At 44.9% G+C, this 14,001-nt stretch overlaps 1 protein-coding gene and 1 pseudogene across 4 annotated transcripts; both read left to right on the top strand.

Moving 5' to 3' along the window:
• The first annotated feature begins 106 nt into the window (after positions 1 to 106).
• On the top strand, positions 107 to 4,908 carry LOC119276599 (annotated as a pseudogene).
• A 4,273-nt stretch (positions 4,909 to 9,181) lies between these two features.
• LOC119276600 lies at positions 9,182 to 12,161 on the top strand. Of its 4 annotated transcripts, none has more exons than XM_037557719.1 (4): positions 9,182 to 9,601; positions 9,758 to 10,390; positions 10,468 to 10,641; positions 11,712 to 12,161. In XM_037557719.1, the coding sequence occupies exons 1-3, from the start codon at positions 9,208 to 9,210 to the stop codon at positions 10,629 to 10,631; spliced, it is 1,191 nt and encodes a 396-aa protein (XP_037413616.1). In that variant the 5' UTR covers positions 9,182 to 9,207; the 3' UTR covers positions 10,632 to 10,641; positions 11,712 to 12,161. The 4 variants fall into 4 exon arrangements, with proteins under 4 accessions (XP_037413616.1, XP_037413617.1, XP_037413618.1 ...); XM_037557720.1 differs by having other exon boundaries at positions 11,725 to 12,161; XM_037557721.1 differs by having other exon boundaries at positions 11,823 to 12,161.
• Positions 12,162 to 14,001: the final 1,840 nt, after the last annotated feature.

Below are 14,001 nucleotides of genomic sequence, written 5' to 3' on the forward strand. Positions count from 1 at the left end.
CATAAAAACAAAAATCTCCCACGCAACCGCACCGATCTCCACCCCCCCACGCCCGCGCGGACGCAGACGCGGCGCCGTGCCACCTTCCCCCGCGCCGATCTCGGCCGACGGGCGACGAGGCATGGGCACGTGCGTGTCGCGGCCCAGCGCGTGCGTGGGGAAGCCCAGCACGCCGCGCTCCGGCGAGGCGGCGCGGGCCCCCTCGCGCAGGCGCCGCCGCCGCGGGGCCAAGGGCCGGAGGAAGGCGCCCTCGCGCGCCGCCTCCATGGAGACCATCCAGGAGGCCGAGGGCCCCCCCGACCCCTCCAACCCCGCCGCCGCATCGGCCTCCGGCGACTGCCGGACCTACAGCAACCCGGCCTTCCAAGGTGGGTAGGGTGGGTGGGACGCGCTCCCTGCTGCTTTCCTTTCCGCCAATCGCCTTTCCTGCCTCTGCTTGTTCCGGGCATAGATGGATAGATAGATTTGATCTCGAGCCGGGGGACCATGGGGGACGCGAGATTGTGCGCGCGCGTCCGTCCTTGTTGGGGATTAGATTAAATTACTGCATCTGCGCATCGTGCGCATCTATCTAATCTAATCTATCTATCTAGCCACGGCCGGGCACTTTTCTTTTTTATGAATCGACCGATTGATCGCTTATTGAATTTCACTGGGCGGGTGTGTAATTGGCGCTACCTTTGGTCAAGTACGCGCCAGTTTACTGCGGCCATCAATGGCGATTCGTGGCATTGTACTCTCGCCAGTCCGAATCGGCACCCACCTGACGCTGAATTTGCTACTTCCTTTCCTGCAGTGACCGGGAGCATGGAGGAGGCCTGGTACGACTCCTTCGCCATCAGCGAGTCAGACGGCGAGGACGATTTCCACAGCGTGCAAGATGGTAACTACTCTCCCTATGCATATCTCTGCAATGTACTTGCCTGGCTATGCGCCGCCATGTGTTGATTTCATCAAGTCTGCTGAGCATTTGAGCTTTTCTGTTTACTCTGCAGATGCCTTTTCACTCAACGGCTTCGAGAACGAAGCGGCATTGGGTATGAGGGACGCCAATGGCGGGAGCTTCAATGGAGCTGAACACCACCATAGGAAGCCAAGGTCCAGTGAGCTGCCAAAGGGGAATTTGGAGAAACGGTGCGAGGCCCTCTGCTAGCCATGAGGATGGGGTGAGTGTTTCAGGCGGTGCTAGCCCAAGTAGTGGAGGGATACTGGACAATTGCGGTCTCCTGCCAAATAACTGTTTGCCATGTATGGCCTCTGCTGTTGGTGTGAATGAGAAGAAGAGGGCGCTTTCCACAAGCCCGACTCATTCGATGAAGATGCCTTCGTTGAAGCTCTCGTTCAAGAAGAAGTCTGGGGAAGCCAACCCGTCGTCCACACTATGTAAGCAAATCTTCATCCATCGTTGAGTCATAATAGTTTTTTTCTTCCTTCTTCTTAAAAGCTCAATTACACTGGCGTCATAAATAAAATTGATAAGAAACATTTGTATTTTGTTCAGTGTCTACAAAGGATTTCCTTGAAAGGCCTCTAGCAGGTTCTCAAGTACAGTTATGTTTGCTGGAAAAGAAAGTGCTGAATAGCTGGTCTCATATTGATCCTGGTACATTCAGAGTCCGGGGATCTAACTATCTTAGGTAAACATCATTCACTGATTGTTTTCATAGTACGTACTAGCAACCTTGTTCATTTTCACAATGCACATTTATCTGGGAAGGCTGGATTCTTTTGGGAAGTGACTGACCTTTGGTTCAATTGAAATTCTTCAGGGATAAGAAGAAAGAGCTTGCTCAAAATTGTGCGGCGTACTATCCATTTGGAGTTGATGTATACTTATCGCCGCAAAAACTCCATCATATATCTCGATTTGTCAAGCTTCCTGATATTCAAATCTCCAGCAAACTCCCTCCTCTTTTGGTGGTCAATGTACAGGTGTGTTAACACTCTGCTAAACAGTTACACATTTGTCAAAATATATTCTCAAGAGTTAACAACATTGTTGATGCACTGATTCAGAGCTAAGGTTCTGCCCACAGTTCCTTCCTAGTGTTTCTTAGTTTCTGTAATAATTACATGTGAAAACTCTTGTTTGTTTGGGTAGAAACATGTGAAGATGCAACTGTGTGTTTTACATGCTTTGAGCCATCCTTTTGGGTTTAGCTGTTATTATGCTTTTAATATGATGTGCAGTTTGTACATAATAAAATAGTAGCATTACAAAGGATAGAAGTTATTGTATATTTGTATTTGACAAGGCTGCAACATGTTAGGTATTTGCATTTGATGGATTCCTAGGAGAAAGAGGAACCCGTTACTGATTTAGTTTAGTAGAATATAGTATGTGGCTATGTGCCAAATTCAAGTTGAAGAGGACTTGAACCTGGTTGGTGGGCAGTGGGCTTGTACATCCACTCCCCTTCCTACCAGTTGCTTATGTGACCCCTGGATGATTACTAGCTGAGACAGTGTGTTCACGACGAATACTTTAACTTTCAAGGACACTGCTATAAAAAGCAGAGGCCAAAGGGGAAAGGAGGTTCTGTGGCTTTGTCTTCAGAAAAAAGCAACCTGATTATGAGAGGCAATGTCTTGTTCATCCTACAAAAGAAATCAACAAGCTTTAATTTCGCCCCACATGGCTTTGAACTAGGCTCCAAAGAGTCATTAGTGCTCCCAGTATCAGGTTCCATGATACAAAAGGGCATGATAGAGCCCCTGATCAACTGTGTCTAAGGAGATTACTGTGCCTGAATTCTTTTGCAGTAGTTCAGTAAATTGTCAGTTGTGTAATTAAGATTGATGAATTTGAATTTTTGCTTAACTGCAGTGTTTTTTTCCTACTGACATTCTTTGCCCCTGTCACATTTTAATCAGTTGTTTGACAATGTCGCCTTTTATGCATTTTTATCAGGTTCCACTATATCCTGCTTCACTCTTTCAGAATGAAACCGATGGGGAAGGCATGAGCTTTGTTTTGTATTTTAGGCTTTCCGAAGGTTACTCAAAAGAGCTTTCACCCTTATTCATAGAGAATATCAGAGTAAGAGTTTTGATGGTTCTCATATATTTCACAGCCTCGCTAACTATTTACGTTCTGTATATATAAATTAGCTATATGTAATGAAGATGATAGTTTGGATGGCGTAGTGCAGATGCTGTTTGTTTGGTATAATATCCTTATGTTGAGAATGGCCATTTTCTAATCATTTTGTGGATGTGGTGAAAAATTGGTACAATGCCCAGTGAGTAGCTTCTCTAGATGTTTGAAATGGATAAAATAATTAGAATGATTTTGTTCAGGAAATATTGAATATTCTTAAGTTGATGAACAAAATTTTCCTGCATTTAAACCTGGGAATATCAGCTTTAGTGATAACCGAAAGGCGATTTCAGGCCTAGAGCTAAAACCTTTATATTTTACGAAGGTAAAAAGGTATATACTGCATTTTCTTTAAAGTTATGGGCTGTAGGGTCAACTTTATAGGCATAAACTCTATAGTTGATCAAGATAAAAACTATAAAAGGTGTATTCTACACAATTTCATGCATTGCTGACTGATGGTTGACACTATAAAATGTGTGGTTTCAGTAAAGGAGATCTATTCAGGAATTCAATTTATAAATGATAATCTGCTAATGGCCACCTTTGGCACAGAGGCACTTTTGCATTTGAAAGCACTCGTGAATTAGCATATGTAGTCAGCCCTTTTCCTGTAGTAATTATTTTTAGAAGTCGACAACATTGTGACTCTTCTTGTTTGACTGCCCAAACAGAGGTTGGTTGATGATGATGTAGAAAAAATAAAAGGATTTCCTATGGAAACAAGTATATCATTTCGGGAACGGCTGAAGATACTTGGACGGGTGGCTAATCTGGAGGACCTTCCTTTAAGTGCCGCAGAGAGGAAGCTAATGCATGCATACAATGAGAAGCCTGTGCTTTCTAGACCTCAGCATCAGTTTTTCCTGGTTAGTTGTGCTTTTAGTACCTTTCTAGTAGTTGTAGTAGCACTTAGGTAGTGGGCCACTGAGCAACAAGTTCAATGCTATAAGATACCATTAGGTCCTGTACTTTTGTTACTCATTGAAGGAGTATGAAAGCATCTTATCTTTTTGTGCAGGGTGATAACTACTTTGAGGTTGACATTGACATGCATAGATTTGGCTACATCTCAAGGAAAGGTTTCGAGACATTCCTGGACAGGCTAAAAATATGCATGCTAGATGTTGGGCTAACCATCCAGGTATGTCACTCATATAACTGTTTCTGAGCTAATACCTCATCGTTTTTACCTTGCCATATGCAAGATAGTTTATTTACTGTTCCTGCTTCTTTCAACTCTGCAGGGAAACAAACCCGAAGAACTACCTGAGCAGGTCTTGTGCTGTGTTAGGTTGAACGGGATAGATTATGCAAAGTATCAGCCACTGATGACAAACGGTGCCTGAACTTGGTGACTTGCAAGGACCAGCTAACCATTGTTTGTTTGGGATCTGGGAGGTGGCCTGATGATGCCAAGGCGCGGCGGCGGCGAGGCCCCTCGAGGTTTCCGGCCAGGAAACTGGAGGCGGACTCCTCGTCGGTTCACCGCCGTGAGAAGCGCGAGCGGCTGCATGTAAATCTGTATATCGTTACATGAGCTCTGACTGCCTCTGCTGCTGTTGTTGCTGCCCGTGATTCTGGAGCTAGTAAATATGGCTAATTTGCCCGTGGAATGGTAGGTTTCGATGCGCCGCCTCGACGAGAAATAGGTTCCGTCAGACGCACCCGGAACTTGAGGAGGATCTGCGGTGAACGCGAGCTGCTTGCAATGGTGTGGGATGTGAGCACCGGAGGCGTTGTATAAGTGTAACCCATACCTCACATGACCTCACATGAGACGAAAAATAATGGAGCATGTTCTGCAAGCCTGGGACACATGATGTTGGGTTGGTTGGTTGGGAAGTTCATTCACGCCTTAACCATCTCCAGCGAGCTTTGCCTGCCCTTTGTCTCTACGGGTCTGTTTGGTTGGTTCATAGCCACGCGTAAGCACACTCAGCCACACATTTAAGTTAGTTGGGCTAGTTTGATCAAAGTTAGGTGGTTGTTTCGTTTTAGTCACACCTAAGGCGATATTCTCTTTTTGAGAAATAAACCCACATGCCACACACGCAAAAAGTGTGGCAAAATTAGTGTGGCTAACAACTTAAACACCTAAGGTAAGGTTAGCAAAAAAAAAATTCTGGTAAACTATGACGAAGGTACTCACCAACCAAATCTCTCTGCCAAGCTATCGTTTCTCCGCATCAACGAGTGCTCCGTTGAGGTTTCGCATGAGTGAGGTTGCACATATAAAGATAGGGTTTACTGACAAAACAAAATAAAAGAGTATGTAACATACATAATTGAAGGGGCATATGGAGATAATGTTGTAAAATTTGGAGTTCAAATCATTGGCATATGTCCCCGTTGGAGAGGAATGGATATGGAGTCTCCTCGGCCACAAAAGCCTAACCATCGTCTTTTTTTGAGTTTTGGCCACCAAGCCTGAGTTCAAACACTAAGCTCGTAGGCCCGACATCGACATCTCTCTCGCACGACTATGCAGAACAACACGACGACGGACCCGTTTACGATGATCCGCCTCCTCAAACATTGTTTTGTCGGTCCTTTCAGTGAGATCGTGTAAAACTGAGCCTACATCAACCCTGTAAAAATTGAACACAATCCAATGGTGGGATCTCCGGCTACATCCAAAGACGGAGGTGCTATCAGATTTGACAAAAATCCACACAAGGTTAGAAGGAGGATAGCGGCCAAGTCTGACATCCTTCCGAAGACCATACCACCCAAATTGTGTGGATTGTCATGGTTACAACCCCTCAAAATTTCAGCTAAATTGGACGGTTCAAACTCTAGGAAACGCCCAAGAAGTGCATCAATTTGTGAACATGTTTTCAGCGCGGAACAAATCTGACCCGAGTTCATCTTTCTCCTTGAGCGGCCTATCATACGACCTTTGATTTAGAAGATTTTTTGTGGAGTCGTGTGTTGTGTTCTCAAGCACATGCCCTGTTCCGAGGGCTCTACATCGCGTTGCACTGCCACTCTGCGAAACGATCCTTGTCGCTTGGGAGATCCGATCTCACAACGCCAATCCCGTCGCATCTTCAACATGGCCAGTCTTTTCTTAGGGGGTAAAACCAATTTATTCATCAAAGACCACAGAGTGTGGGATACAACGAAGGCTATGGGGTTGACCCAACCAAATGTGGCGCCCTGGACCTCTGTCGAGAGAAAACTTGGCTAAACTATGTGCTTCCGTGTCGGAGGCACGACATTCAAAAGTAAAAATACAATTAAGGTGAACTCCGACTCGCCAAGCCCGGCTGCAGATGTTATCTATCCATTATTAACTTTAAACATAGTACAGACGCAAAACGCTCATATACACGTGCATAAACTCACCCCTATGAACCACACACATCCTACCCCTATAAGCACCTCCGAAAGACTGAGCCGGCTTATCATCTTGAAATTTATGAAGTCGCCGTAGACACCTCGTCGTCGACGGGAAAGTCTTCTCCCATTGAATGCGCATCACGGGAAATTCTGAAATAAATTTCAGGAATAAATGCGAGCATCAGGATTTAAACTCTGGTAGATTGGGATACCACAGTCCCTCTAACCATCCAACCACAGATTGGTTCGCTATCTATCTAATTATTTGACAACATATATTAGTCCCTATGAAAACTTTTACTCTGACTTGTACTCTTTTTATACATAGGTCAACTGATTTGTGGCCACTGGGATGTATGCGCAGTTTATGATGCTTGATCGGGATTGAACATATTGGTGTGCTTCACTTCGATCTTTAAGCTTACAAAATATGCTCTTAACTTCAAAATTTCTTTTCTAGTTCAGGAAAAAAATGGATTCCTGGAAAATAAAACCCTTAGCTATTTATCTTGACTCACCTCACATGAATACTCTGTTTTCATTTCTTTGCAACTTATGAGTATATTCAAAATACTCACATGTACGTGCCATGTGCAGACGGCGACACTTAAATGAGAGGTGCGAATAGGACCACGAAGCTACACTTAGTTAGCCTTGTGGCGATTGATGGGCTGGAAGCACTATCAGTACCCCGTGACCCCCTTCATCCACACATCATCGACGTCAACAAGATAAACAACAGAAAAACAACGCTCGAGAAAAAAGGAGGGTGTCTGCGGAGTTGAGATGCATGCTCACTTCTGATTGCCCACCCTCCATCCTGAAGCAGTAGAGGACCGACATCAATGGCGCGGCGATTCCACCATCGGGGTGAGCGTAGGGGAACATGGAGAGAAATTAGGAGAGAGAGTGCGATTTCCAAATTGAATATGCGAACCCCTGAGATGAATGCGAGTGGTGAGTGGGAGCGGTTCGCCGTCGAATCGAAGTCAATACAAGGAGGCGGGCGTGCATGCGACTCAATCTATGTGCAGGAGGCGGGCCTGTCATCCGCGTCGCATGTTGGTCACTGTGTCTACAAATCAGGAACGTAAGCCCACGCCCCATAACCCCAACGCAGCCCGCACACTTTGCATGCACTGAACCGCCAGGGAGAATAGCAGCCGCTAGATAGGCATTAGACGGTTCTGGAGACTCCCATATCGTACAAAAAATTGTAACGTTTGTCATTTACAAAAGTCGCTGAAAAATGTTCACTTATTAAATAATGTTTACAGATATTAAAAAGTATTTATATTTTTTCATAAAATGCTCACAAACATATTAGAAAATGTTCTCAATTTTTCAAAAATGGTATGTATGTTTTTAAGAAATATCTTTAATAAAATTGAAATAAATCTTGTGTTTTCCAGGAAAACCAAAAAAACCCACCGAGAACTAATAAAACAGAAAAAAAAATCCTCCAAAAAAAATCTCACAGGAAACAACTCGCTCCTACGCCTTACACTACGTGGGCCGGCGGCCCGAGTGTTCCACAATCTGTCTCTTTCCTTATTACCATAATAAAAAAAAATCTGCCTCGCTCCTTCGGTTTCTTCCCCTCGCTCAATCTGTCTCCCTCGTGCCGCCGCCTCGCTAGGGTTCGGCTCCACCGTCGCCGCCGCGCACCGCGACCGCCTGCCGTCGTCGCGCACCGCCACCGCCTGCCGTCGCCGCGCACCGCGACCGCCATCCCGGCGCTTCCCACCTTCGGCCTTTGCCACGATGCTCCGTCTCCGGCCGTCCGCCCTGCCTCCCAGGCAGCCATAGTCCGAGCTCATCTACCCTGATTCCCTGACATCGACCCCCGAGCGCTAGGCCATTCGCCGCCTTCCACGATCCATATCTTCATCGGCGCCCTTTCACTTCCATCATGGCAATGCCGGACCATCCTTCTCCGTGTGGCCGCCACCCCCAAATCCTCTTGGATAGAAGATGTTTAGTGGGCCAGTTGAAAAATTCCACCACCGCAAAATCCAAGAACAGCAAAGGGGTTCACTTGGAGGTTTCTTTTGAAGCAGCTGACCCTCCAGCCATCTCGCTGTGCCTGGTCAGCTGCGTTGATCACACCGGGGATCGCTTGGCAGCGCAGCCTCGTATACTTGGCGTAACTGGAGGCTTTGTACTGCTGGCTATCACCTTCTCGGACAGTGTCAACCCTTGTTTGCGGTTCATCGACTATTTTGTTTACAAAGCAGGGCCGGATTTCGCCTCTCTTCATCTTCTTGCAAGGCCATACCCGTCTTCTTTTTCGCCAAACATGGCTGCCATCTTGCCTGTTAGTGATAACAGTGAAGACTTTGCTGTCATTTTCCCACATGTTGAATATTTCAGACTTGAGTCTCGCAAACATTACACACTCCACATATATCGATCCGACACAAATGATTGGCACTCTCAGGTCGCTTGTATCGCTGAGGATAATGAGACAAGGAATGCTAGGGATAAGCTATTGCTTCATAATGCCATGAGCGTGGCATATGCAGAAAAGGGTATCATAGGTTGGATTGATCTCTGGTGGGGAATTCTCTTATGCAATGTTTTGGATAAAAAGCCTACCATCCGTTTTGTTCCGTTGCCGGTTCCGGAACCGTGTGATTCGTCTGAGTTCCATTTGAAATTTCGAGAATCTCACTCCAAGACCACACCGTCATGTGACGATATTCAATGATTTGATCAAGTGTGTTGAGTTAGATTTTCATGTGCAAGATGCTTTCTGCAACATGAAGCGAGCAAAGGATTATGTCTGGATGGCTAAAACATGGACTAGATCAATTTATTCAGATGTTTGGTGTGATGGCTTGACGATTGATACGTCTGAGATATCTTTCACCGACTCAAGTTTGCCGAATTTGTTGCCTGGGATGTTTGATGAGGATAACAATTTGACTTGGAAGAAATTGACTAGTGCTGGTCCTACATTAAGCTTGCTTGATGACAATGTTATTTACATTATGGCGAAGGAGAGCATGTGCCATCCGACAGCATATGTACTTACTGTGGACACCAAAAGTTTGAAGCTCGAGTCTGGTGCGCAGTGTGCTCCTCAAAAGACGGCGTGGTTCGAACCAACATATGAACCGTGTGTTCTTTTTAGCTCTTTTGGCACGACTTCAGGTACTCGTCCCTAATAAATTTATGGAGTTAACAAAAATTTGTAATAACCGGAAAAGCACTAGTTAATATGGTAGTCTGATAACACATGTAATTAGTTGCTTTTTTGTTGATGAAAACATTACTGTTGCCTTACATTATGTTTTGCATTTTTTGCAGAGTTGGTTAAAGAATTTGAAACCAAAGGGACAATATCTGAAATCAAGGAAGGGCCGGTGCTCTCGGTGGTGTCGAAGCGTCTCCGTGTGCTGCGGAAGAAGCAGAATCGCATCGCGCAGATGGAGGAGTCCGTCGCTGCCGGCAAGATGCTTAACCAGGAGCAGAAGGAGCTCATGCACTCCAAGCCCGTCATCGCCGCGCTCATTGACGAGCTTGAGCGCCTCCGCGTACCACTCTCCACCTCTCTCACCAAGGAGCTCTCCACCGTCCCTGCACCTGCTGCCGGTTCCTCATCCTTTGGCTCCGATTTGTCCGTTCAGGACCTCCTCGCGCTCATCTACTTCGGCTCCCTTTTTTATGTCAAGTCACCGAACGAGTTCATCGCCACCATGGTTGCGCGCAAGCACGAACGGAGCAGCTGCATCACCCACGGCTACGTATGGGATGATACCGCGGACCTGCTTGTGGAGAACGACCTTGACGCAGTGTCTGCTGTGGCAGCCCTTGCCGCGGCTCGCCCTGCTTCCGCAGTTGGTGTCTCCCACCACGATGCACTCCAGGCCTGTGCCCATCATGCCCGCCTATGGCTAACCCGTGCTGATGCGCCGATCCACCCTGGCTCCTCTGTTACATGTGAGGGTTGATGTAGGTTTGTAATTTGGTTTGATTTGAGGTGATTGCTGATTGAAATCTGTGGCCTTTTGCTGTAGATGCTGCGGTGAGGTCCAAGTTAGACAGGATCATGGCATCAGACTACTACACAGCACCTGCAGTTGCTGGGAACCATGGAGCTGAAGGTCTGCACTCTGCAGGCACAGATGAGCATGACCGACTCACCAGAGGCACCATCACTCAAGGAGATCCTAGCTGCTGAAAATCACAAGGTGAAATAGCAAATTGCACTCTTTAGTAATTTAATACTCCCTCCGTCCGGAAATACTTGTCGGAGGAATGGATGTATCTAGACGTATTTTAGTTCTAGATACATCCATTTTTATGCATTTCTCCGACAAGTATTTCCGGTCGGAGGGAGTATATGCTTAGCATGGTGAAATGATCATTGCCCTGAAACTTTGTTCTGATCTTTGTCAACGATTGATCTGCTGTAGTGCACAGTGCTCCTAGTATTAGTATTATCATCATTGTTGCTGCTGCTGGTGCTTTTTGTGCTGATTCAGTAGTAATGATCAATGTGGATTATAGCTTTAACTGGAAAATTGTAAGGCCGCTCCATTTGGGGTGTATATTATGCTGTTTCATATGGATGTTGTGGGCCGTTGCTTAGATATAACTGACAGTGCTTGTGCATTGGTGTTCTGGGAAAAACGTTGAAAATAATAACTTAACAACTATGACCTTTGTATAATATTATGTGTAGTGCTACCACTATCTAGGTACAGTATGGTCTCTATTCTGATGGGTCTTCGCAGTTTGCAAACATACTAATTGAGTTTTTGTTGTATTAAAGATTATAAATATCACGCACTAGAATTCATCATATTGCAGTCATGCAATAACATGATTGTTTATTGTACATTTGTTCCTTTTTTACTTTGTTGGCCATTACTTAAAATGCTGGTTGAAAAGAACAGCAATCCCAATCCCAATCCCTGGTTGAAAATGCTGGTCTCCTTTTTTTCTGTACAAGTTTTGTGGTTCTAAAGATTACATTTTAGAGCCCAGATTTGTTTCTTTTGCTCAGGCGCAAAAAAGTGTTTGTTTTTCCAAGAAAACCTACTGGAATCTGAATGGTTCAAACATTTGCATGTGTAATTTTACCTGAATTTTAGACACTCAGAATTATTTATTTACCGTCCACTGAAGGAGCACATGCTCCTGGGACCTGGGTACCATTTTACTCCTATCTGTCATTCTTACTTCTTGTTGCTTATCTACTTTATGATTAGAAGTCTAGGACTTGTGACCAACATTACTTTGATAACACAATTAATAGATCCATGATGTAGTTTGTGGAGCAAGCAATGCTTGCAGAAGAAGATGAGTGGACCACCTGATGAGTTCACTAGTAGAGGGTTGTTGATTTCAATGGAAAACACTCTCACAGATTGGTTTGGAGTGATGCAAGATTGGGAGCATGTTGTTGGAGCCTTGGAGGGGGCTTGGGTGAGCGGCGACGGGAGAGGAGGCCACTCCGCGGAACCGTCTCCGTCTCCCCCAGCGAGCAGTTATTTCATGAACTCGTTGCTGCCACAAATGCCAATGCACCTGCTGAGCAAGCCGAGAAGGCTGAAACTCTGTCTGTTTCAGCGAGCACCAAGGGCCATCTGTTTCAGCAAGCTCACATGAGACTACTTTTGCACAGTTTGTAACATGGTTGAAATGAGACTACTTGTGCATGAAAAGATATCAATACATGTGCAAGAATATTGCAATTGAGACTGAACTGAACTTGTGCATTTATAATATCAGTGCAACAGTGCTTGTGCTCAAATGATCTGAATTTGACTAAATCTTCATGAACCACAACATATCTGAACTGAAGATGATAAAAATTCATATATGATATACTCCTTCTGTTTTTAAATATAAGTCTTTGTAGAGATTTCACTATGGACCACATACGGATGTATGTAGAAGCATTTAGAGTGTAGATTCACTCATTTTGCTTCGTATGTAGTCCATAGTGGAATCTCTTCAAAGACTTATTTAGGAACGGAGGGAGTATATGACTGAATCTGCATCGACCAGAACATTGTTTTTAAAAAGTGTAGTTTTATGTTGCACTTTTTTATTGAATCCAGGCCCGCACAGCATACTCCGAAAGTCTTAAATCTGCAGCTATGTGGGGAATTGGCTCTTAATTTCGTTAAGACTTCCAAACAGTTACACATTTGAGCGTTTTTTGGGCTCTGGAGCCAACCTAGCAGGCCAAAATCTTGGGCTTGAGCAAAATCTTGGGCTTGAGCCTGACCCAACTAGCGGGCCATTGGGTCAGGCTGCCCCATGCCCCTGACCACCGATCAACGAGAACAACTAGTTAACAAGCGCTCCTTCGGAAGGCTCACAATGATCAGCGTCATTTGGCGCGCTCTCGACCGACCGCCACGTGTCGCGCTCTGGGCACTCCCTCCGGATTTTATTTTTTTATTTTTCCGCACACGTTTTCGGCTTTTTAAACGGTTTTCTACGGATTTTTTCAATGTTTCGGTTTTACACCGATCTTCTTTAACTTTTGGAAAAAAAGTAAAAAAAAATTGCGCCAAAAAATGCGTTCTTTTTTTATTATTTCGCGAGAGTCACGGCCGTGACTCTCGGAAACAGAAAAAGAATGCGTTTTCTGTTTTTTCTCCTTCCGCGAGAGGCACGGTTTTGCTTTGGAGGGAGGCATAGTTGTGCTTTCGCGAACATGGATACGCACGCACGTACTGTATGTGAACATGTGAACGTCTGTATGGATACGCAAAATATGAAAAGAACATCTGTATTGTGTTTAAAAAAAAAGAAAAATCATGGCATCGCTTTCTATGCAGATGTGGTACTCCCTCCGTCCAGTTGTATAGGACATCTAAGGTGCTGCATCGCAATCTAGGTGTGTGGAGATTGGATGAAGAAGACTAAACCAAAAATCAATGACAATAATGATTTCTATTTGGCCGACTTGGAAAATTGGGAGGAGCCAACCACAACGTTGGTTTCCCATGCCATTAATTCCTAAATAGCAACATGCAATTCCAATTTAATGTGCCAACCAATCAAAATGTTAGCATGCAAAATGAAAATTAATGATCATGAAGAATGAGGAACTTATTCCATGCATGGTGACTTATATATTTGAAATACTAATTTTTCGTTAGACGCCCTATGCACCTGGACGGAGGGAGTACTAGCCGCAGCAATTCAGCATCTGTTTGCCAGCGTTGGATGACATAATTAGTAATCAAGCCCAACCAACTTCTGCTACCTGCTGAATGTCGCCTTTAATACTACAGCTCGATATTTTTTCTCAGGGAGGGGACAGTATCTTTCGCTAATAGCTCATAGAGTATTACTAATATGCAAATCCGTGGACAGAATCAGCGCGCATTGGCCGTGTAGCACCCCTTCAACTAAACTACTACTAGCTAGTTTGCCAAAAAAACACATGTAATAAAAAGCTAGTATGTCCCTCCAAAAAAAGGGTTGCCAAAAATGAAAAAACTAACTAGCTACTCCCTTCGTAATACATCCGTTTAAATGAAAAAATGTCGATAATTGACAGAAAGTCTTTATGCACGTGCCCCTAG

Source organism: Triticum dicoccoides, chromosome 3B, assembly GCF_002162155.2.
Source record: "Triticum dicoccoides isolate Atlit2015 ecotype Zavitan chromosome 3B, WEW_v2.0, whole genome shotgun sequence".
Classification (NCBI taxonomy): Eukaryota; Viridiplantae; Streptophyta; class Magnoliopsida; order Poales; family Poaceae; genus Triticum; species Triticum dicoccoides.

What these genes read in the sequence shown, in the direction of transcription:
- LOC119276600 (XM_037557719.1), top strand. Translation starts at nt 9,208, where the DNA reads ATGAAGCGAGCAAAGGATTATGTCTGGATGGCTAAAACATGGACTAGA. An exon ending in CTCTTTTGGCACGACTTCAG is followed by an intron (nt 9,602 to 9,757) that starts GTACTCGTCCCT and finishes CATTTTTTGCAG; the next exon opens with AGTTGGTTAAAGAATTTGAA. An exon ending in CCCTGGCTCCTCTGTTACAT is followed by an intron (nt 10,391 to 10,467) that starts GTGAGGGTTGAT and finishes CTTTTGCTGTAG; the next exon opens with ATGCTGCGGTGAGGTCCAAG.